Below are 21,359 nucleotides of genomic sequence, written 5' to 3' on the forward strand. Positions count from 1 at the left end.
GAAGCCCAGCAGATGGGCAACAAGGAATTCCACAGAGGCTCAACGATGCCTCTCTTCCAGCCAGAGACACCACCAAGAAAGCCGATGGAAAGCCGTAGGTGCTAAAGCACAATTTACAGTGACAGGTTTATAGCCTGGTAAAGATTCTGGCAGCCTTTAAATCAATTCTTTCTACTTGATAAATATTTTTACAATTGAAGCTAGCCAGACCAAGCCAAGTTTGAATAATTGTGTTGTCTGACTCCAGGGCCTCGATGCTTTAAGTGGTGTTTGGGGTCAGTCAGTTTGGTGTGTGTGGACAACAGATGCAGATTTACATAGCATCTGCTAAATACATCCAAGGTTTATGGTTTTGTCTTTCCTGTCTCTCTCTGGTGCTGCATTACAGGGCATTTTGACCCTGAGTCCATTTCTTGCATTAGTAACATTATCAGACTAAGAAAAGCTCAAGTTTTAGAGGTATACATGGCTGTGAGAGTGAATAAGGAATATATACACATCCAGTTCATCCAGCCACTCCTCAGGTCCCTCAAAAATATAAGTTACAAGTTATGTGTCACTTCAGACAAGAAGAAAATGGGAGAAACACTCTTTAAAGGTACAAGAATACATCCAAAAACCCCAAAAATGGGAAGCAAATCCATGAGCTGGACAGGAGATTCCTGGCAACTGCACAGTTACAAAACATGCTCCCATTTCAGATAATAAATACACAGATTGCCGGGATAAAACTCAGCCCTTGAGAATAGGAAGGCTGATCCTGTGGAGCACTGAGTACCCTGGGGGACCCATGTCTTATGACGTGCTGTAGGTGCATGTCTCTGGCCCTCGCCCAGTCTACTGGGGAGGACCTGGGACCTGCACAGCACTCTTCCCACCAGCCCTGTCTCTGGCCCTGTCTGCTGCTGCTCTTGACGTGTCTTCTTGGGTGGACCACAGATCTGGTTCACCACCATCCCGTGTCTGGGGCTTTAACAGAGCCTGTTACCACCACCCCAGCTCTGACACCCTGTTCAGGCCTTGGGCACAGCTGGTGCCATGGTCACCTCTGGCTTGGGGTGCATCCCTGCCATAGGAGGAGCCCTGCTCCTGTGGCTCACTCCCTGGCTGCAGCTAAATTCAACAGTGCAGGTCCATCTCCATGGCCAAAAAGTGACAAAAATCACAGCTTTGGAAAGCTCCATCGTTTGAGCCAGTTTCACATATATTCAGCTGTACTGCAGACAACAAATGCCCACCAGCACCACAAAGACACCACATCTACAGGGGTGAAAAGCCTGAGTGAGCAGAAAGATGATCAACTCTTAAGCCTGTTAGCTTCATTAACTTAGTGGGACCACTCACTCGATCAGAGGATTGCCTGTCAAACCGACGCTACCAGTTTGCTCACGTTAAAAAAGAACCAGAAATAAATGAGTGAAGAAGTTTGAAGCAAACTTCGCGCTCGGGGTTGTCTGAAACCCTTTTTGTGGCAGACAAAGGAGCGGTGGCACCTGCCCGCTGTCCCCGGTGAGCCCCCCGCCGCGGAGAGCAGCCCCGCCGGAGGGGCAGCCCAAGGCTCCGCCTCGGGAAGCGGCGGGCGGGACGAGACCCCTCCGCCGGGGCGCCGGAGCCTGCGGGGGGCGGCGGCAGCCCCCGCGCTCCGTGCCCGGGACACGGCCCGGCCCGCCCCGGGGCCGAGCAGCGGGGCGGGGTTCGCCGGCGGGAGGTGGCGGCGGAGCGCGGCGCGGTGGGTCCGGCGGGCGCGATGGAGCCGTCTGAGGGCTGGGACCCGTACGGGCGGCCGGCGCGGCGCACGCAGTGGCTGGTGAGCGCCCTGGCCTACCACTACGGGCTGGACCGCGGCGTGGAGAACGAGATCGTGGTGCTGGCCACCGGGCTGGACCAGTACCTGCAGGAGATCTTCCACCACCTGGACTGCGCCGGGGCCGGCCGGATCCCGGGCGAGGACTTCCGGACGCTGTGCCAGGTGCTGGGGCTGGAGGAGGCGGCGGAGGCGGCGGCCGACCCCGAGGAGTGCGCGGAACTGTGGGAGGGCCTGTCCGCCGAGCTCACCTTCCGCCAGTTCCACGCCCGCCTCTGCGGCTACTTCAGCACCAAGGCGGGCGGCCCGCGCCGCGCCGTGCCGCGCCTGCCGCTGGGCCGCGAGAGCGAGCACATCGAGACCCAGATCCGGCTGCGCAGCCCCCGCCGCCGCCGCAGGGACCCGCCCGGGCCCGCGGCACCGGCCCGGCCCGGCGGCGGGGAGGCGGCGGAGCGGCGGCCCGCGGGGCCCTGCTCGCGGGAGTGCTACGAGGAGATCGTGGCGCTGGAGCAGGCCGAGGACCGCATCGCCAAGCTGGAGGAGGAGAACGGGAGCCTGCGGGAGCTGGTGGAGGACATGCGGGCCGCCCTGCAGAGCAGCGACGCGCGGTGCCTGGCCCTGCAGGTGAGCAGCGGTAACCCCCGGCTGCCCCGCAACAGGCGGTGCCAGCAACCTCTCCACTCCAGGCTGGCCGTAAGAGGGGTTTGGCACAGACCTAGGTGGCCCTCTCATCCTCGGCATTAACTTCTTAGCAAAGTTTGGTTACAGAGAGGCTTTAAGGAGAAACGCTGTATTTTCACCAGCAGAATACACATATATATATATATATCCCTTAAATAACATAGAATCACAGACTGGTTTGGGTTGGAAGGGACATTGAAGCTCATCCAGTTCCAACCCCTTGCCATGGGCTGGGACATCTTCCACCAGGTTATTACAAGCCCCATCCGACCTGGCCTAAATATAAATATCCATATGTATATCCTTAAATGTATATTTAAGGGATGCGCTGATAACCACTCTGCTAAAATTGCAGAAGACCTGAGTTTAACAAATCTAAGTGTATAATGCTGCTTTTCCTATTGCACATGCAGTCACTTATACACCAGTTATGCACCATTGTGGGTTTTTTCCCAAAGAAAGAAAGAACTTCTGGATTCTTACCTGCACAAGCACATGCAATAGCTCAGTCACAAACACCCAAGACCTTTGCCTCAGAAACATGAGGTGTGTTTTCTCCAGAGCGTGGTCATGAGAGCTCAGAGCTGGAGCCAGTTCTGCACATGGCCTGATGAACAGTCTCTGGCTCCTCTGCAGAGCCCCAGTCATTCTGGTGCTGGTCTCTGTTTCTGTTTATCAGCTGAACTGAAACACATACATAGTGAAACACAAACACATACGTACTTAACAGCAGTTGAATTACTCTGCTATGACATAGCGTAGCCATAGTTGAGATCAGGGTGGATTTCACACCAGCAAAACCTGCGCAGAGCTCTGTGCCGTTTGCATTAGCTGCTGTCCATCTTCCCAATGCCCAGCACAGGAGGTGAAAGCCAATTTACCCTTTTCATGTGAAAAGTGAAAGGAAGGCAGAAGCAAACATGAAGTCACCAAAGAACGCAGAAAGAACCAGAAGGACAAAGATGCTGCTCTCTGCTCAGCATTACTCAACACAACTTAAGAAACATAACAGGAAGTATTTTTTGCAGAGTAGTACTTGCCTTTTGAGGACAGACTATAGTCACGGCACTAAAGCGATACAGAAACTTGTGCAATAACCTAATTTTCCACTTTAGGAGTAGGTTTAAAACGGAATGTATAGATATATATTTAAAAGCTACTGTCCAGAGATTGTTTCCTTGTCTCTGTATTTCGCAAGGGTAAGTAGCTTATCAGTTGCTGATCAACTCTATGTCATTAAAGGAAAACCAAAGCAAACAATAAAACACAATCCAGCCATTTTCAGTCTTGATTAAAATGATGCTTTAAAACACATTCATTTCCCCCTGCTTTCTGCTCCTCTTATTACAGGTAGGACTGCGGAAGAGCCACGCTAACCATAAGGAAGAGGGGACCTGTTTTATAGGGTGCAAGAGACCGTTAACACAGAACCACTCCCAGACCAAGTGCCTTCAAAGTGTACTGAAGGAAGTGGAACTCATCCGGAGCTCCAGGGATGGGCAAATAGAAGAAGCAATTAGGTTCAATCAGGAGCTGGAAAGAGAGCTGAAGAGCTCTCAGGAAGCTCTGGTCAATCTGGAGGACTGCAACCGTCACCTGAAGAGGGAACAAGCAGAAATGAGGAAGAAGGTGGAAGAGGCGAGACACGCTGTCCTTAACAGTCTTGGCAAAGTGAAGGAGCTGGAAGTGAAAGCCAACGAGGTGCCACATCTGCAAGTATACATCCAGCAGCTGGAATCGGAACTGCAGCACTACAGGTAAGGCTGAGTCCATCAAAAAATGCCTATAAAATCACAGTATTGGAACACAAGTTACCTTGAAAATCACTGGTTGTAGCTTATGAAGTGTCACCAAAGAGGTGTAAAATGGAGCCAGAGAGAAATTAGAAGCCACTTATCAAATTTCTTGGTAGGGATCCATAACAGAACTGGGCTGTTATAGTGGAAGGTAGATCAAAATAAGGATGCTGATCTACAGAGAGCTGAAGTTACTCCTCAAACACACAGCAGTAGGACTCAATGTAGTAATGCTTCATGAAAGCCTCAGAAGAAATTGCGGACGGTCCTTCAGAAACCATTTCCACACACTTATTTTCTCACCTTACCTAAGCAACCCAGTCATTCCCTGCTAGTTGGGGCACTTGTACAAAGCCAGCTGTAATCAGGTGGTCGACCCTCCACTTCTTACTAAACCTCTTCAACTTGTCCTACAAAGTGGAGGAAAACCCGCAAGGCCAACTTGTGGCCAGCAGTGTCAAACTCTGCTGCGACTTTATTGCTTCTTCACTGACAGACCATGTCATATTCCAGAAGAGAAAAGTTAAAACACTTTCCTGAAACCACACCATCATATAGTGGGAGTCTCAAACAAAAAATACATCATCCAATTAACCCCCACTTTTGTGATAGTATAAATAAATGTCTTTCCAAAAGTCAGGAGGTTGCTCACAAATTTAAGAGTTCACTGCTTTTGTAGCATTGTATCTCAGGCCAAACTTGGATTCACTGATAGTTAGTAAGTGCCAGGCATTTCTGCCAAGTTTCAAACTGACCTATGGAATAAAGTCTTGGTTATATTTTTTCCGACCCAAAGCAAAGCTAATATTTATATATTTTTTTCCTTACTGTACTAAACCTAGTATTTTAATACATTGTCTACTCTGATCTCCTTGTCTCTTCCTAAAGTTATACTTCCTCTGTTTGCTTCTAAGAAGAGTTCATAGTGAGTTATTTGTAGCATCATGGCTATTGTACTGCTTTATGACGTGAGGAAGTGCTAAAAATAACCACTTTATCCAATGTCTTTGTGTCAGCGTTGTGTATGTTAGTACTTGTGATTCCAGGAGATAAAAGCCTTCGTTTAAACATCTGTAGGATTTTAGAAACACTGCGAGGGCACATAATGACCAAGAGGACTGTCATTTACAGGGATATCTGGGTGAATGATAGAGCTGTTAGTGCTGAGAGAGATCACACCACTTGTCTAGTCTCTCAAGTTCTCCCTGGCATGAGCACCAAAGGCTTGAGATGAGTTCTTGTCCTGCAGAATTGCTTTTCCAAAGGATGATGAACGATAAAAACATTAGCTTTGAACAGGTAGAGCTGAACTAGTTAATGGCAATAAGAAATGGACCTTGCAGAGCAGGAACTTTTATGGGTTGCATCAAAACAGATAGCGTAAAATGTGCACTATATGTTCTTTGTAAGAGTATCTTCATCTGTACTATTGATTTTAAAACCACATGATAATTTAAAGCGGGTGTAAAGCTCAGGAATGGCGCTGGAATGACCATTTGGAAACTACTCCCGTTTTTTAGCCCTGTGGCACATTTAGCACAGGACCAGGCCAGCTTCCTCATGCAAGACCCTTTAATGGATCTTAATTCTGTGTTAGCCACAAACCCCTGCCATCTCTCTGTCTGTGGGGTACAGCTCAGGGCTTAAACATGTTTGTTTAACAGCAAAGCTGCTTAGTGATGATTGTGACTTGGCTGTGGTCATATTCCACAGTTCCGCAGCATGTGGAATATCGTAGTGTGGCACAGAGATGCCCAAACTGGCAGAAAACAGTTAAACTGAACAGTGAGTTTGAGCTCTGTGATGGAAGAGCTGAACGCTAGCATGGCTGTCTCTACCTTAGGCAGCTGCTGGCATCATAACTTGTCCCTCTCACTTGCCTACACTTAGACTACAGGTGGTAGAAACTCCTTCTGTTCATAGAGAATCACCACCTCCAGCTGTACAGAAGCCCAAAACCCATGCGCATGGTTTGGGTGAGGTGGTAGGAGTGCATGTTGAGGGGAAACTCATGAGTTGGCCAAAGCATAGGGATGGAGAGACAGTTGCTGTATCCCACTGACTCCTCAGACTGTCAGTTGGCACGTGTATTACTTGTGATGTTATTAAAGTCAGAATGCATTTAAGTTAATACTCGAGTGTAGTGCTCCAAGTACCAGAAAACGTTTGAGAGCAGGTAAGCAGGATGTAGGTTTGGCAAGAACTAATGCTGCAAGGTAGCAGTGGAGAGGAAGGGGTAGGCACTTGAGTATACTGCAGAGCATTTAAGATTGAAGGAATGGCTCCTGAGAATTGACCTTAACTGGCTCAGTATGCCACTATTTTCCTCCAGCTGAAATCTAGTTTCTCCCAGAGAGGATCACATTCAAGAATGAGAGCGGTCTATGAGCTTTACACACTGTTCAAATCTATACTTTCATACTTACAAAGAAAATTATTTCTTCTTTTATGTTCAGGTTTTCAAAATTCTTTAAGCATCTAAATCCATGTCTAGACCTTCATCTTATACCAGCTTGCTATCATTTAGACCTGGAATCACAACAGTGACCTTAAATTATAACCCCTAACTCAGGAAACAACAGTTTCCATCTATTCAGGAAAGTGTTTAAGTACCTGCAAGCGATGAAATGTTTTCCTAACTTGTACCCTGCCTTCCTGTCTCTGGGTTTGAAACATCCCTATCACATTGTCAGTTCCTAGCCTAGCTGACCTAATAGTTTCTAGACACTTCTTGTCTTCAGGGGCACATCCTGTCCTTCTGCACTGGGTGCAGGCGTCAGGGTTTTGTCCCCTTTCTCCACCATTAGAAGTTTGTACCATCTTTCACTTTTTAATCCCTGTCTCTTTAGTGAGTCAGCTCAGATACTTCAATGGTAAACGCTGAGAAATTCCTTATTGAAAAGCCTGAGCTGAAGTCATTTCAGAGAAGAAAGACTTTATGAGAAATTGGATGTTTATCACTGATATTATCTAAAGTATGTGTGATTCACACATGGAAGAGTTTAGGAAGTTATACAAGACCCATTTTTAAATGCAGTGCTGCCCAGAGGGTTATTCTCATTTTGTACTGGTGCACCTAGTTTCCTTTTCCCAGGTATAGGACTTCTGTTATTACTGAAGCTCAGCTTTTCCAGTCTTGGACTACGCTTCCAGTTTCTCAGGATGATACTAGGACTAGCCTCCAAATTGCTCGGGGTCCGTTCCCGTTTCTCTTTCAAACCTTGGGAGCCTACATGAACATACTGGCTAGGCCCCAGGGCAGATTCCAGTGACCTCCACTTAATACACACTCTTTATCCCAGAGCAAATCATTAACAGCTATTCCCTAAACTCCCCTTTTCCCACTAAATTTTGCTCCAGCTCAAGGTGACGCCATCCATGTATTTTAATATAGTCCTATAAGTATTGTTTATAAGAATGCCACATATAAAAATGTTACCACAATAAAAATGTCACATCTACTGCTTCTTTTTATCCATTCAGCCATTTTCCCTGTCAGAAAAGGAAATCAGATTGGTTTGACATGAATTGTTCTTGCTATATGTAAGTTGGCTCCGTTTCCTGTACTGCACTGTAGGTGGCTTAGAAATTGATTATGGATTTTCTCTTTAATAAAACTGGTTGGAAAAACAGAATTTAACAATCTTTTTTTTTGATCCCAGTTTAACAAATAAAAAGAAAGGTCATTCAGAACTGAAATAGACTTCATAAAAGAGATGTTCACAGAGGATTTATGTTGCCATGTTAGCCAGCAGCACAGTAATTACATAGGTCAGTGGAAGGGGTCATAAAATACCATAAATGCTTCCCATATGCATGGTCTGTCTCCCAAATTACTTAATTATCCATCAGCATTTATACATGTTAATGAGTAGGAATCCCTTGTACATGGAATGCAGAGAGGCTTGTTTCATTCTCCCATAGTCTCTTATAAACATGGAGGTTGAGCATAATTTCCTCCATTTCTTTCTTTCTTTCATAAAGTCATCAGTGTTAATCTTTATGCTTTAGGTTATCTTGTATCAGAAGTAGCTCAATTTGTCTTTTCATCTAGGAGTCAGTGTCCTGATCTTTTCAGTAATTTATCAGATTATCATTTACTCTGTAAAATAGAACAAGATGAACCAGAAAGATCCAAATCAATAACCCAAGAGCAGGAGAGGAATATGGAAATATTCCTAACTGATACAGAATCGGCTCTGTTAAGCAAAGAAAGAGAAGCCTTAGGAAAGAAACACTGTTCCACAAAAGAAGGTGTATATAGGAGGTTATTTCCAAACTGAACGATGCGTGGTTTACAGTGCTAGAACTGTTCTTCTATTTAAAAATTAGACATTGAATAAAGACAACCTGGACAACTTTCTGCTTGACTACTGTCATCAATACCAACTGCTCACTGGTTGTGAGGTGAAGTGCATCTTGACAGTGTATTTCAGAGGGCACAGCATTTGCATGCAGACTGTGGGTCTTTATGTGCGGGGCTGCACAAGGGACTGGATAGAACAACAGACCAAAAGCACATCCTTGGACATGAACAAGGCCAGGCAGGGTCTGTACCCGTGGTGACAGGCAGGGAACTGAGCTCACTCAGGGTGAAGTAAAACTACTTTGCAGAGCCTCATCGGTAAGAGCACTCAAGCAGGCTGTTCTAGATGGACTGATGTCATTTTATTTTCTAATTCTGTTTGTATTTTCTTCTGCTTAAGACTGTAAAGTGTTGTATACTGCATAGAAGTATGCCAAAAAAGCACAGAACTTGTAAGTTTTTCAGGATGCTGAGAGTAGCAGGTGAATATGTTCCCATCATATGAACTTTAGACTACTTGTGTGTCTCTAGCCATAGAAGAATCATAAGCTGAGCAAATAAATCAGATTACTACTCATTTGAAACACTTTAAAGGAACATCTTGATTTCACGAAAAGGGATAATGGAAGGTATTATTGTATATGGTAGAGAGAACTCTGCAGAGCAATTTAAATACATTAACTTGACACTGAAGAAAATGTATAGCATCTCTTTCTAAGCAAGGGCTAGTCTTATTTCAAATGCAAGAAGAGTCTCAGTTCTTTTTAATGTTAATTATGCTTGCTTCCCATAATAATAGCAAAACCTTTACTCAAATCCATTCAAATTAATCCAAGTTCATTTATCCACAAGGAAGCTTGTGTGCTAATTCTGATGTTGCAAATGTAGGCAGTTCTCTGGCCTTTTTCAGTGCTGGGCTCTCAGTTACAGTGTTTATTCTTGGGAGACTTCCCCTGGATTCTCACTAAATCCTTTTCATCTGCCTTGCCTTATTTGTGTGTTGGGAGTAAATCACTGGGAGCACAATAGCAGTGCCACACACAGACACTGCCCGTTCCCTGCGGTGGACGTGCTGTCACCACGTCTCGGCCTTCCTCCCACAGCTCTGCAGAGGCACCCAGCGTTGAACCTGCTGGAGCTGTCACGTAGCAGCTCCATCGCACAGACCTTCCTAGGGACAGAGATGAATGTGTGCTGCAAGTAACAAAAGGATAGTCCAAGCCAAAGGAGTTAGTTTTGTCATCTCATACACAGGACCTGACACCCGCTGCTGCCTTCTGAAGCTGTCCCCTCCTGCCCTGCTGTGCATAATTTGAACCATGCTAACCCCTCCTATACCAGGGACATTATGTTTTTCCCAGAAGGTGGGCACTCAGGGTTTCTGCAGCTCCTCTCCCTCGAATCAGTGCCTGGAAATGCAGGCAGCAGCTTGGTGGACCCCCTCAGTGACAGCCATGCACCTCCCTCCTTCACCTGCCTGCTCTGTCAACCTGCCTCATGCCCAGACTTTCTAGGTGATGCAGCGTATTACACAGCTTGTCTTATAGCAGCAAAAATGAAAGATTAATTTCATACAAAAAGATAACTTTAAAATACAGAAAAATCCTGTCCCCCTGCCCCTTTCAAACCATTTTGTAAGGCTGGACTCCCCATCAGAGTCCAAGCCCCTTTGAAAGCAATGCCTCCCACAACAAAGGCACTTTCTTGCTGTCATTGCAAGAACCACATCAAACAGAAATGGTCCTACCTCATTAACAGCCTTCAGCGGCAACCCTCTGGATTACTTGGGCAAGCACCTTTCAATATCCAATATTAGCAGTATGCCACTTTCTGCCCTAAAGGCTTCCTAGGAGCCTTCTGCCTGGTGGGCATCACTGCCATGTCCTGCTGTTGTGCTCAATTTGTAGCCCTTAGAACTGCATTAACCTTGGCATTATCTAGCTGACAGATCCTGACGCTTCAGACCCCACTGCATGCAGATAGAAACACATCAAACTCAATGCATTGGGGCTATTCTGGAAATGGAATTATCAGCTTGACAAGACTGGGCTCTGTGCAGCTCCCTTGACCTAGAAGCCAACTAACATCAGTGTAGGGGAGCTGCATAAGAAGAACAATTATTTATTGCCAGGAAAATCTCATCTGTGAGCCAGGAGTTTGTAGCCTCCTACCAGCCAGTGTTGCAGCTCATAGGGAGCCTCCCTGGGGAGCCAGGAGGACCATTACATGGTGCCTGCACAGTCCTGCTTTTGGCCTCCCGGTTCTTCCTTAAGCAAACCTGACAAGTCTGTGGCCACCTCTGTGCCAAAGAGACCTGCCAGGAAGGATGCTTGCTGAAGCACTCCAGTGCTCCCCACCCCGCAGGTCCCACTGTGCTGACCTCTGCTCATGCACTCGCGTGGTCAGCCCTGTTGAACTCATTAGCAGCAATCCCTTGCTTATGGGAGTAATGGGAACACAACTGGGCAATCAATCTTTTCCTGAATGGGAGTTTGCCAAACTTCCCTAACAGATGCTTTGAAGAGCCAGTGGTATTTTAAAGAAATACTTCTTGTTCAGGTCAGTTTTGGAAGACAAAGTACTAATACAGGATCTAAAAGTGTAACCTGGGGCTTAAACTTGGGGCTTCTGCGTTTACCTCCCTGAATGTCAAAGATCTTGCCAAAAATCTGAAGTAAAAACACCAGGCAGGAGATCCTGAGAGGCCCAGAGGATTGACAACTGCTTCCCTCACGTACTTAAAGACACAGTCAGTATAAAGCGCTCAACAACTCCACTGAGCCCCTCCAGAGATAAAATTAAAACAAATCAAGCAACCCTATCTCGAGTGGGCTCTAGTGCATGTCAGGTTTGCTGTCAACTCACAGGAGTCACTCTGAAAACCAAACACTGCTGATCCTCTACACTCAGGCACAAGCAGAGAATTCCACATTCTTGTAGGGTTTTTATTCTGCTGGAGAAATAAAAAGGGAAGAGATTTATTTTTTTCTTCCTAAAAAGTGAAAATTACCCCACAAAGATGAGGAGTTCCACTAATGCAGTAAGAAGTGATGATTTACTCTTTGCTCCTCATCTCCCTTCAGGACACAGAATACATCAGGTCATTTGTAAGACGCTGACAACCCAAAGTTTTCAAACAGATCAAACTGATTTGTTCTGCTGAAGCAGTCTGCTCTCAGAATATGGAAGGATTACTGATCTGCAGGGGAGGAAGCCTTCTCTCTTGAATGCATCCCAAAACTGCCAATGATGTTACAAGATAAGTGAAGCCACCCTAAAACAGTTCAAGAGAAATCTGCGTATGTTCTATACAAATATGTTATATAACAAAAAAAAAAAACCTCAATAAAAAGCCTTTTTCATTTATGCACCACAAAACCTCATGGTACCATGAAACCTGAAATGCAAGAGGGAGCAGTCCAGTCAAACCTGCCCTTTGATTTGCAAGAAATATGTTCTGTTTCAGCAGCTTCTTTCAACCCGTTGTCTATTTGAATTAGCTATCCAGAGAAGGAATTAAGCTAGCCTTTTAATAGATTCAGAGCCAACCATTCTATTCCATCCTTAACTGAAAGCTCCTCTATGCAATATAGATACTAAATTATCTGGAGACTGGCAAAAAACATCTAGAAAGTAAAACTAACTGACTCCATGACTTCACTGGGACCTTGTCATAATTCAAGTCCACAGCCAAACCACGTCCTTAAACCCATCCTTAGGGCAGCACAGGCAGGATCAAGTGATTCCAAATACCCTCAGGTATTTGGACACTGCCAGGATTGCTCCCACAGAGGTAGAGGGTCCATCTGTTAACACTGCCTAGACTCTGAGTGGGTTGGGGGATGAGCTATAAATGTCACTGCTGTTAGGAAATACAATACAGGCAATGTCTGTATTTGCAATGACACGAGACAGTTGTTTAGCAGTTCTGCAAATATTTGCTGGAGTTTGTTCTGTTTTCCCATCTTCACACCCTAGTCAGAATTCCAGCTGAATCACTGGCCACGGTCACTGCACTGCTCCCTTCCCTTCATTCTCCAGTAGATGTTTTCAGCTGTTTCAGCATCTCACCTGCTGCTTAGCAGGATGGTGGAAATAAGAAATGATGATGGAAATAAGAAACAATAATGAAAATAAGCAGGATGATGAAAATAAGGCCCAGAGGCTGTGATTCACTGCCTGTTGCAGCCTCTCCTTGTTTGCGGACAAAGCCCTGTTCTCTGAAGGGTGCCTGAACTTCAAGTGCTAATCACCATCACGTCACACATCATCCCTTTCAAGAAAAGAGGTGCCAAGCACAAGGAATCAGATCGCAGTGGAAAGACCCCAAACATCTCAATAACACTACAGAATAAAATCAGGCCCTGTGCTTTGTTTTGTGAAGAGCCTCTTTCCACAGCAGAATGTTCATAATCATAACACTGAAAAGTCTGATATTCGCAGCACATCTGCTCTGCTTTTATTCTCTGTACCTGACCCCATCACACATCCTTGGCATTAGTTCACATAACATAAAATTATCTGGAACTATATATGATGAGGTCAGCCAGATTTAAAGCAGAACACTGTCAGGTATAAGCTGAGCTCTGGGTTTAGTAGTTTCACACTCCTGGAGCTCGTAGGTCCAGGTAGGACTGTGCTTAGCAGAAAAATCACACAACACAAACATGAGCAATCAAAGCAAAACCAGCGCTGATGAAAATTGCAGGACAGTAGGTTATGCTCCCCATTTCCGTATCAGCAAATATCCAAAGGTGGGATTTCCAGCAGTGCAGACACAACTGGGCACACCCCTGTATTTTGTGGTACATCACTGTGTTGACTCCCAGTGAGCCCGCTCTGGAGCCCAGGGCAGCAGCACTGCATCAGCACCACATCCCGAGCTGCCCATGGCTCCGAGCACCACAGCGCTGCACAGCACTAACACCAGCTCTGGGGGGTTAACTCAGGGGTTTACACTGCCCAACACAGGCATACCCTGAAAGCACAGATCCTCTCTACTGCAGAACAGAGACATCAAGGGGGTTGGTTATAGTGGTTTAATTTGGTGGCTGGACAAATCTGACATGAACAAGGCAAACGGACCACTCGCCTGCACTGGCTGCTCTGATTTAATTCAGATCCAGGCAAAGTACTTGGGCTGAATAGTTCATCCTCAAAAAATATAGGCTGGGAACAGTTCAAATTAGCTGCGTGTTTAGGTTACTTCAGGCAAGATTTCACAGAGACCAAAATACAAGGAAAAGCAGAAAAATTGTGGTCTTTTAGTTGGATGTTTTCTTGCTGGAGTGTTCTGATTTTTCCTATCTGAATGACATGAAATCAGAGTAGCTAAACTGAATTTCAAAATACCATTTTAAGACAAAAAGAAATGAAACCAAAATGAAATATTCTTTACGTTGAAGAGGCAGTTTCCTTTGATGAAAAACATTTTTCCTCATATTCCTAATTTAACAAAAAAAAGGGAAAGAAAGACAATATTTGAATTGCTCCAAGCCAAGAGTTGGGTGAGAAGCTGGTCCTTAGTCTCAGAGATCTGTGTTTCCATTAACAAACATAATAGCTCTGCTTAATTCCCAATAGTACCCACAGTCTGCAGGGACAACTCCTTTAGCAGAGGAAAAAGAGTAAGAACACCATAAATAAGAATGCTCTCAGCTGGTGTTGTCAGAAGGACAGTCGCTGTGTCCAGCTGGAGCCCTGGCTGTGGTGGGACTGGGTTGCAGAAGAAGCCTCCTGGCTGTGAAATATTGCCTCCCCTGTCAGGATATGCTCAGGTGAATGCACTGACTTTGAATGACAGACCTCTCCATGGACCAGGGGCTGGCATCTTGCAGAGGAGTTATGATTAATCTCTATACAGCAGATTTCTATACTGGGTTATTCTTGTGCTGTCAATCTTACACTTGCTACTTTTCTCCCTCCCCTATTGTTCCTCCCCTGGTTTGCTTTGGTTTGGGGGTTTTGTTCAGTGTGATTTACAGTTCCCAAATGATGCTTCAAATACATTTAAAAATAAGAAACTTCAAAAAGTAAATAAATCTAAAGCTTTTTAGGTAAATACTATGCAGTATAGGAATGATTTAAGCTCTAAAGTTACAGCAAATAACCATGATTAAACATTTAAAATCCTGAGAGTTTTGAGGTGTTTAGGCCTGTACTTTATGTAATCAGAGAAACTGTCAATCCCTAGGGCTTGGCACATGTTGTGAAGTACTAAAAATCATTTATACTTGAATTGCAGTTCCCAGCCTTACCAGGTAAGGCTCTGCTGCTGCAAACAGCACTGTCACGCACCAAACACATCTTTTCTTCTACTTAGGATACAGGTTACTTATAATTCAAATTACTTCTGTATTAAATGATGTTCTTTTTAGAACAGAATGTAATTAATGCTGGAAAGGTAGCAACTATTTCTTCCCCTTCCATGCAAAGCGAGCTTTCCTGTGGCAGGCTGGCAAGGACTGGCCAAGTGAATGGAGCTGTGTTATGTGAAGGAGCATGATGCCCGGTACACAAGTCACCAGGAAGCAATTGAGGCTTTGCTGCCTCAAGTCGAGGCTTTAGTTTTAACAGCTTGCATTTACCTGTCATTATATAGAGGAAACAAACAAAATAACCCCTCAACAAAGCAGTCACGGCCTAGGCAGAGCCCACAAAAGACCCCGAGCCCTCCTGTGTATGTGGTCGCTCCCTGGAAGGCAGAGCTGAACCGGCAATTTCTTCCTTCGTGTGGCTCTCTAAAGAGAGCAAAGGCCCCCATGCACAGGAGCGGGGGAAGAGCGAGCAGTTCTGCTCATTACCGTGAAAAAGGAGCTGTCAGAGTGCCACCTTCTTTCATCCTCCCTCCCTCACCAGCCTTTTTCTGACCCAGGGAATGGAAGCTTAAATCAAACAGAATGAATGATGGAACTGCAGAGTCTGTACAAAACAAAGCAGGAGGCTGTTGAGAGCGGTATAAAGGGGCCCCATCTGAAGGCAGCAGACACGCTCAGCTGTTGGTGTCCTTGATTTCATTATGACAGGGGCTGGTGCTTGAACAGCCACAGTGGGAAGACAGACCCCCTTTCTTCTGCATCCATAAACACAGCTGGGAAGGCCCCTGCATGCATAAAATGAACAGTAATGTGGGGACATTTACCTTTGGTCAAAGGGAAAAGGATTAGTAGGACCACCAGTGTAACAAAGATCTGAACTGCCACCACTGGGGCTTCAGAAAGGGTCAGAGTACTGGTGCAAAATAAAGCTTAATACTGGCAACAAGAATGGCTGATTTCATTAAGTTCTGTGTTGGAGACAGAGGAGTAAAGCAGCTCACAACAGGCGAGATGAAGGGGAACTGGGAGAGCTGCTGAAACAGGGGAGGAAAACCCCAGGCTGTACTGGTTTTAAAGCCAGGCTTGTGAATTATCCATCGGATCAATAGAGGCCCCGCTTCACTTCTGAGTGTTCATTATTTTTGGTGAAGTTAAGCAAACCAATGCTTTTGAATATTTGCTTTGTGTTTTAACCACACTTAAAGGAAAGCAACTTTTCCAAGCCAAAACTCCTCCCAGGCCCCTGGGAACATGGGCTGCTTTGCCACGCTTATGGCAATGCTAGATTGTTTTCCATCACTTCATCAATGAAACCATAAAATCATGACCTGGCCCAGAATACAATCAAAGTGCCAGGTCAGAGGGGAGTGCTATAAAAGAGGTGTAAACATTTTATGTGGCTTAGATCGTGCATCCTTAAGTTTAAAGGGCTTTTTTTGCCCTCCTTCCCCCCAATTAACAAATGCATACACTGTGAATGTACTTAGTGCATGATACACATTAAAGACTTTACCTTTTTAAAAGATTCATTTGTGTTTAAAAAGGGTACCCTGTCATACATTAAACCCCATGATCTACCAAGATGTCTCTATCTCATTAAAAACACTGCAGATGATACCATAGTTCAGAGGTGAACCTGAATTAATCTCTGCAATTAAAAGCAGTAAAGTTCCACCTCAGTAATTGGATTCATGTCTCAACCAGAAGCGCATTTGAATCCCAAAGCTTGGATTCACATCAGGATATCCACTGTTGGAGGGGGAGCCGGACACGTAACTTCAGTTTTACCCTCCTTCTAACCGTGCCTGGTAGTCTGCCTTGGTTAGAACCTGAAAATGTGCTCTGTAGTCTGTTTGGTCTGTATTTTAGTTGGAGAAATATGTTTTATATCACATGGGTAAGGAAAGCTACAAGAATGGGATCATCATTTGATTTTTAGATGAAATTAAAATATTACTCAATTAGCCAAGATTTTAAAAACCAGTATCAACCGGGAAGAACTGCAGAAGGATCTTAGCACAGTGAGGGACTGGATGGCAGCAGGAGATGCTTACTGCATTCATGACACAGATGCACTTGATGGAGGGAAGACCACCACCAAACAACCCCAAAGAACAGTTCTGGCTTCAATGAAACAGATACAGTGATGGACTCTGAGCTTATTATAACTGCTCAGGAATTACAGCTTTGAGCTTTAGGTCTGTAGGAATGTATCTGTTCAGCTCCCGAGCTACAGTGAGGAAAACAAATGTAATATTGTAGAATCATAGAATAGTTTGGTTGGAAGGACCTTAAGATCCTCCAGTTCCAATCCCTGCCATGGGCAGGGACACCTACACTAGACCATGTCTAGTGTCATATTAACTTTTTTTAGGAAAGGAATAGAGAACAGTACACAAAACAAATCTGCCTGTTCAGAGAACACCTGTATCAGAAAAAGAAATTATGATCCTTCTGCCTAAAACAGAGCAAGACTGGGAAAGGCATAGAAAAGGCAACAAGTGTGCAAAAAAGGCATGGAAACTATTTAGCCACTTTCAGATGTGGAAAAGAGCTGAGGAAAGATGCAAAAAAAGGTCTATAAAATTTTCATGGACATCAAGATGAATAGGGAAGAGTTGTTCAGTCCCTTCCAGTGCAGGAACTGAGAGTCACCACATGACAGCAGGAGGCAGGTTCAAAGCAGACAGAAAGAACAGTTCTTCCACAGTGGGTAAAGCCAGCTCTGGGGTACCTTCCTAAGGGCTGAGCTTAGGAAAGGTGACATGGATTAAAAAAGCAACTGAAATAGCAATTAAACAGACAAAAAGCAACACCCCAAACCCCAGCTTTGCAGGTATTAAATAGGAAGATGGCATCTCTACCCGGGTCCCCAGGCAAATCTACACTGCAGTGAAAGGCCAGGGGAGGACTAAGGATGCAGAAAGATACATTATCATCAGGGGAAATGCATGAGTAAGAATTCTCTTTGAACTTTTAATATACAGAAAATGATAAGATATAGCTCCATTTTAAGAGTGTCTCTAACATCACTTTGGCTTCACCTGCAGGAATCCTAGGTTACACTGAAGCTTACCTCCCGCACTTACAACTTAAGAGGACCCATGCTCTAAGTTGAGCCCTGGCTCAGACCTAAGAGCATAGCTTTGGAAGAATCATTGATTCTTTTCCTTCACATCGGATTCCCTATCTAAAAAGTTGATTACAATGACCACAGAAGTAGGCAGCTACTACCCACATTACTTATGGTTCTACAGTTACCTTTAAGATGAACCACAAGCTTTAAGATGCTGTTTAACTCTTTATGCATCTAAATGAGAGGTAGCTGCTACACAATATCACCGACGCTGGAGATGAGCAGGATTTAAAATGTATTAACTGTTTCTCTGGTAAGAGTAATTTCTCAGAGTGATAACTATTAGCTAGAACGTTGGGAAGTCCCTGACCCCTCTGTTTCAGTGTGAGAGCCAAACTCGAACTCTCAGCTTTAGACAGAACTTTCCCCTGTTGCAACCTCTCACTGTGTTTCTTGCACGCTCCTCATCAGCATCTGCTTGTGGGATGTCAGGAGCAGGACACAGGATTAGATAGATGAAGAGTTCAAAATCTAGTATGGTAAACCCTGCCTTTAGGTCACACTCTCACATGCCAGCCTTTGCTTGACAGATGCCTATTGTCCACTCTCCCATCACTTGATTCATTTCCATTCAAACCCCACAGGTTCCCTGCTGAGCTGGAAACCAGCACACACTATTCAATGTGAACGTCAGGTTTTGTGTAAGAGACAGCCATGGCAATATTGCAAAGATCCTTTCCAGCATTCATGCCCACAGCAAAATTTAACCTGAAAAGCTGGGCTTAGAGCTCTGCCATGCTGGCACAGCAAATATTCCCCTATATAATTGGAAAAGAGCATTTGTAGGAGTGTTGGCCCTGTGGTTACCAGCACAGGCTGAGGGCTGGAGACAAGCAGAGCATTTCACAACACACTATGTTTATCAGAAATAAAATATGGACTTCAACATTTACATTCCTTTGGCCTTCATGCTGCTTGCAGCTGTCATGGACATACAAGTCTGATTTCTCAATTCACATTTTCTCACTTCACTCCAAGTTATGCACATGTATATGCAGTGCTGAAGTTTCTGTTCATTGATTTAGAGGCCTGTGTGATACCTCACACTTGCCATGCATACGCAAGTACCTCACCCATAGCTGCCCATAAATGCATAGCTAGCTTGGTTTCTCATATTCTGCTGGGGCTGTCAGGGAGAGAAAATGGTGTTCTGTAACCCTGGAAAGGATTTTTCTCATTTCTAGTCCAGACAGTCCTAACAGAAATACATTATATCTCATTGGAAAAAAAAAAAAGGAATGAAAAGGTTCTAAAACATATTAATGGAGCATCCTCTTTTCTTTCAAAACCCCTATAAGGCTGTAAGAATAGCCTTAAAATGTATGAACGGAGGAGAATCAGACTGCAATAGCTGTCCTGTAAACCACAAAGATTACGTAGCTTATATGAAGCAGATTACTAAGTGTCTGGCACACATTCAGACCACTTGCATTATTCTCAAACTTAGACCAACAGCACTGCTTCGGAATACAAAGCATTTCATTTCCAATAGCACTGCTGCTCCCATAGCAGTTGGCTTTTATCAATAAATACACCGTGACCGCTCAAACTGTACTATAGACTTATTTCAACCATTGTAACAATTCATGTCACCAGAACAATATCTATTCTGCTTTAAATGGTAAGATGAGAAAGTAACTTTGCGTAATAGAGCTCATTACTTTGTTCTGTGCAAATGCGGCCAAGGGCTTATGTATATTCTGAACTCTGGCATTCATGTTTGTTATTCCAGAAATCTATTACTAGAGAGGTTACTGTGTACTTGCCAGAACCAAAGATACAGAATACAGGCTGTTACCTGAATATTTTAGTCCTAGATAAGTGTATATACGATACAGGAACATTATGAAATTACCTCTTCAGATTGCTAAGGAAAATCTCTGTTGAGATCCATGTGTGGCTTGGAGAAGACTGCATGCTGCAACTTCTAGAGAACTCCATCATGAATATCAAATACAGGCAACTTGAAAAGCAAACAAGAACACAGTAGAGTTGTACCTGGACTTTAAGTCCCCTCCAACTGAACTATTCTACTCTATAAAGAGAGTCCACCAGGTTTGTAAGCACTACATTGTAGTTTTCCCTTCAGGAAATTTCAGTTTTAAAAAGAACCCATTTTTTAGGGTGTGACAGTTGCAGGTCTAATCCCCACAATGTTTCCCTTTAGGGATGGTTTTATGCTTTTAACTTTGGGAACTTCTTTCCCATCGCTATAGTTGCTCTGCTGGCATACACATAAATACACAACAGCACGAGCTGCTCTGCTGAACCTTACATATTCTAGATGATGCTAAAATCTCTATAGCACTTTTCAATTGCCCCGGACCCACAGGGAATGAAAAAGCATTGAATTAAAAGAACCTAAATTTGGATTCCAGAGGCATTGCCCAGGAAATGAACCCATGCACCAGGTGAGATTGTTTGAGGGCAGTCGAGATCTGTACTGGCTTTACACTTGACATTGGGAAGGGTTTATTTTCGTTTTATACATCTTACAGAAGAAAAGTCAATTATGTACCTTCGAAATGATGTTACTTTGATTTCAGCATTTCTTATAGAGGGTTAGAGAATCTCTCAGGGAGCATCAGGTATAGTTTGGAGAGATGCTCATCATCCCCAAGTCCTGCTGATACTTGCAGTCCACTGACAGTAGAAAGGAGGAGTAAATCCCACCTCTCTGTGCCAGCCCTATCAGCCATATGAAGTGGGGAGACCCAAATGATTCCACAGGAGACAGCAGCTAGAGGCTGTACAATCAGCATGCTTATTAGTTAAAACTAAACAAGCAAAACCCAAAAATCATAAAGAGTTTGGAGAGAGAATCTTTGGGAGGTTTTGAAGGAGAAGAAAGGTGGCAGCTTGAAAGATGCTCACTCATGATGGTGTTCAGGTTTTCCAGCTTACGCTTTCTTCTGTAATAATGCAGTGACACCACAAGTCAATCACAAGAGCAGCAATGAACAGGGCAGCACCACAACTATAGGGCAAAAATCACATTTTCCTCATAGAAACCAGCAAAACCTGGCCACTAATCCCACCCTTGGAAAAAAGCTATTCTGCAAACACAACTCTGTCTGCTCAGAAGCAGTCTTTCCAACCCAGTGGGTCCACAGCAATAGGCAGAGCTCAGAAACAGTAAATGTGGTTTCTTTCTTAAATCCTCCATGAGACCTTTGCGCTGTACATGAGCAAAGTCTGGTTGTGTTAAACTACAGAAGCAGAGGTGATCTGTCCACTCAGCATGAATTACGGTCACTTGGTTGCTGCTGGGGAGTCCCTTCAAGTAACAGGCTCCTCAGCATGCAGAGAGAGAAAAGGG

At 44.6% G+C, this 21,359-nt stretch overlaps 2 protein-coding genes across 3 annotated transcripts in view; one reads left to right on the forward strand and one right to left on the reverse strand.

Annotated features, from left to right (window-relative positions):
* CFAP92 (cilia and flagella associated protein 92 (putative)) overlaps positions 1 to 1,994 on the reverse strand; it is a 36,461-nt gene extending 34,467 nt beyond the window's left edge. The window contains exon 1 of the mRNA XM_030501521.1: positions 1,892 to 1,994. The gene's annotated coding sequence lies outside the window, so the exon portion shown is untranslated. The remainder of the gene's footprint in view (positions 1 to 1,891) is intronic.
* Positions 1,579 to 21,359, forward strand: part of EFCC1 (EF-hand and coiled-coil domain containing 1) — a 52,365-nt gene continuing 32,584 nt past the window's right edge. For both annotated transcript variants that reach the window (XM_030501817.1, XM_032920215.1), the window contains exons 1-2: positions 1,579 to 2,428; positions 3,836 to 4,242. In XM_030501817.1, coding sequence (XP_030357677.1) covers positions 1,748 to 2,428; positions 3,836 to 4,242 — 1,088 coding nt within the window. In that variant the 5' untranslated portion in view covers positions 1,579 to 1,747. The remainder of the gene's footprint in view (positions 2,429 to 3,835; positions 4,243 to 21,359) is intronic.

Source organism: Strigops habroptila, chromosome 11 (assembly GCF_004027225.2).
Source record: "Strigops habroptila isolate Jane chromosome 11, bStrHab1.2.pri, whole genome shotgun sequence".
Lineage (NCBI taxonomy): Eukaryota > Metazoa > Chordata > Aves > Psittaciformes > Psittacidae > Strigops > Strigops habroptila.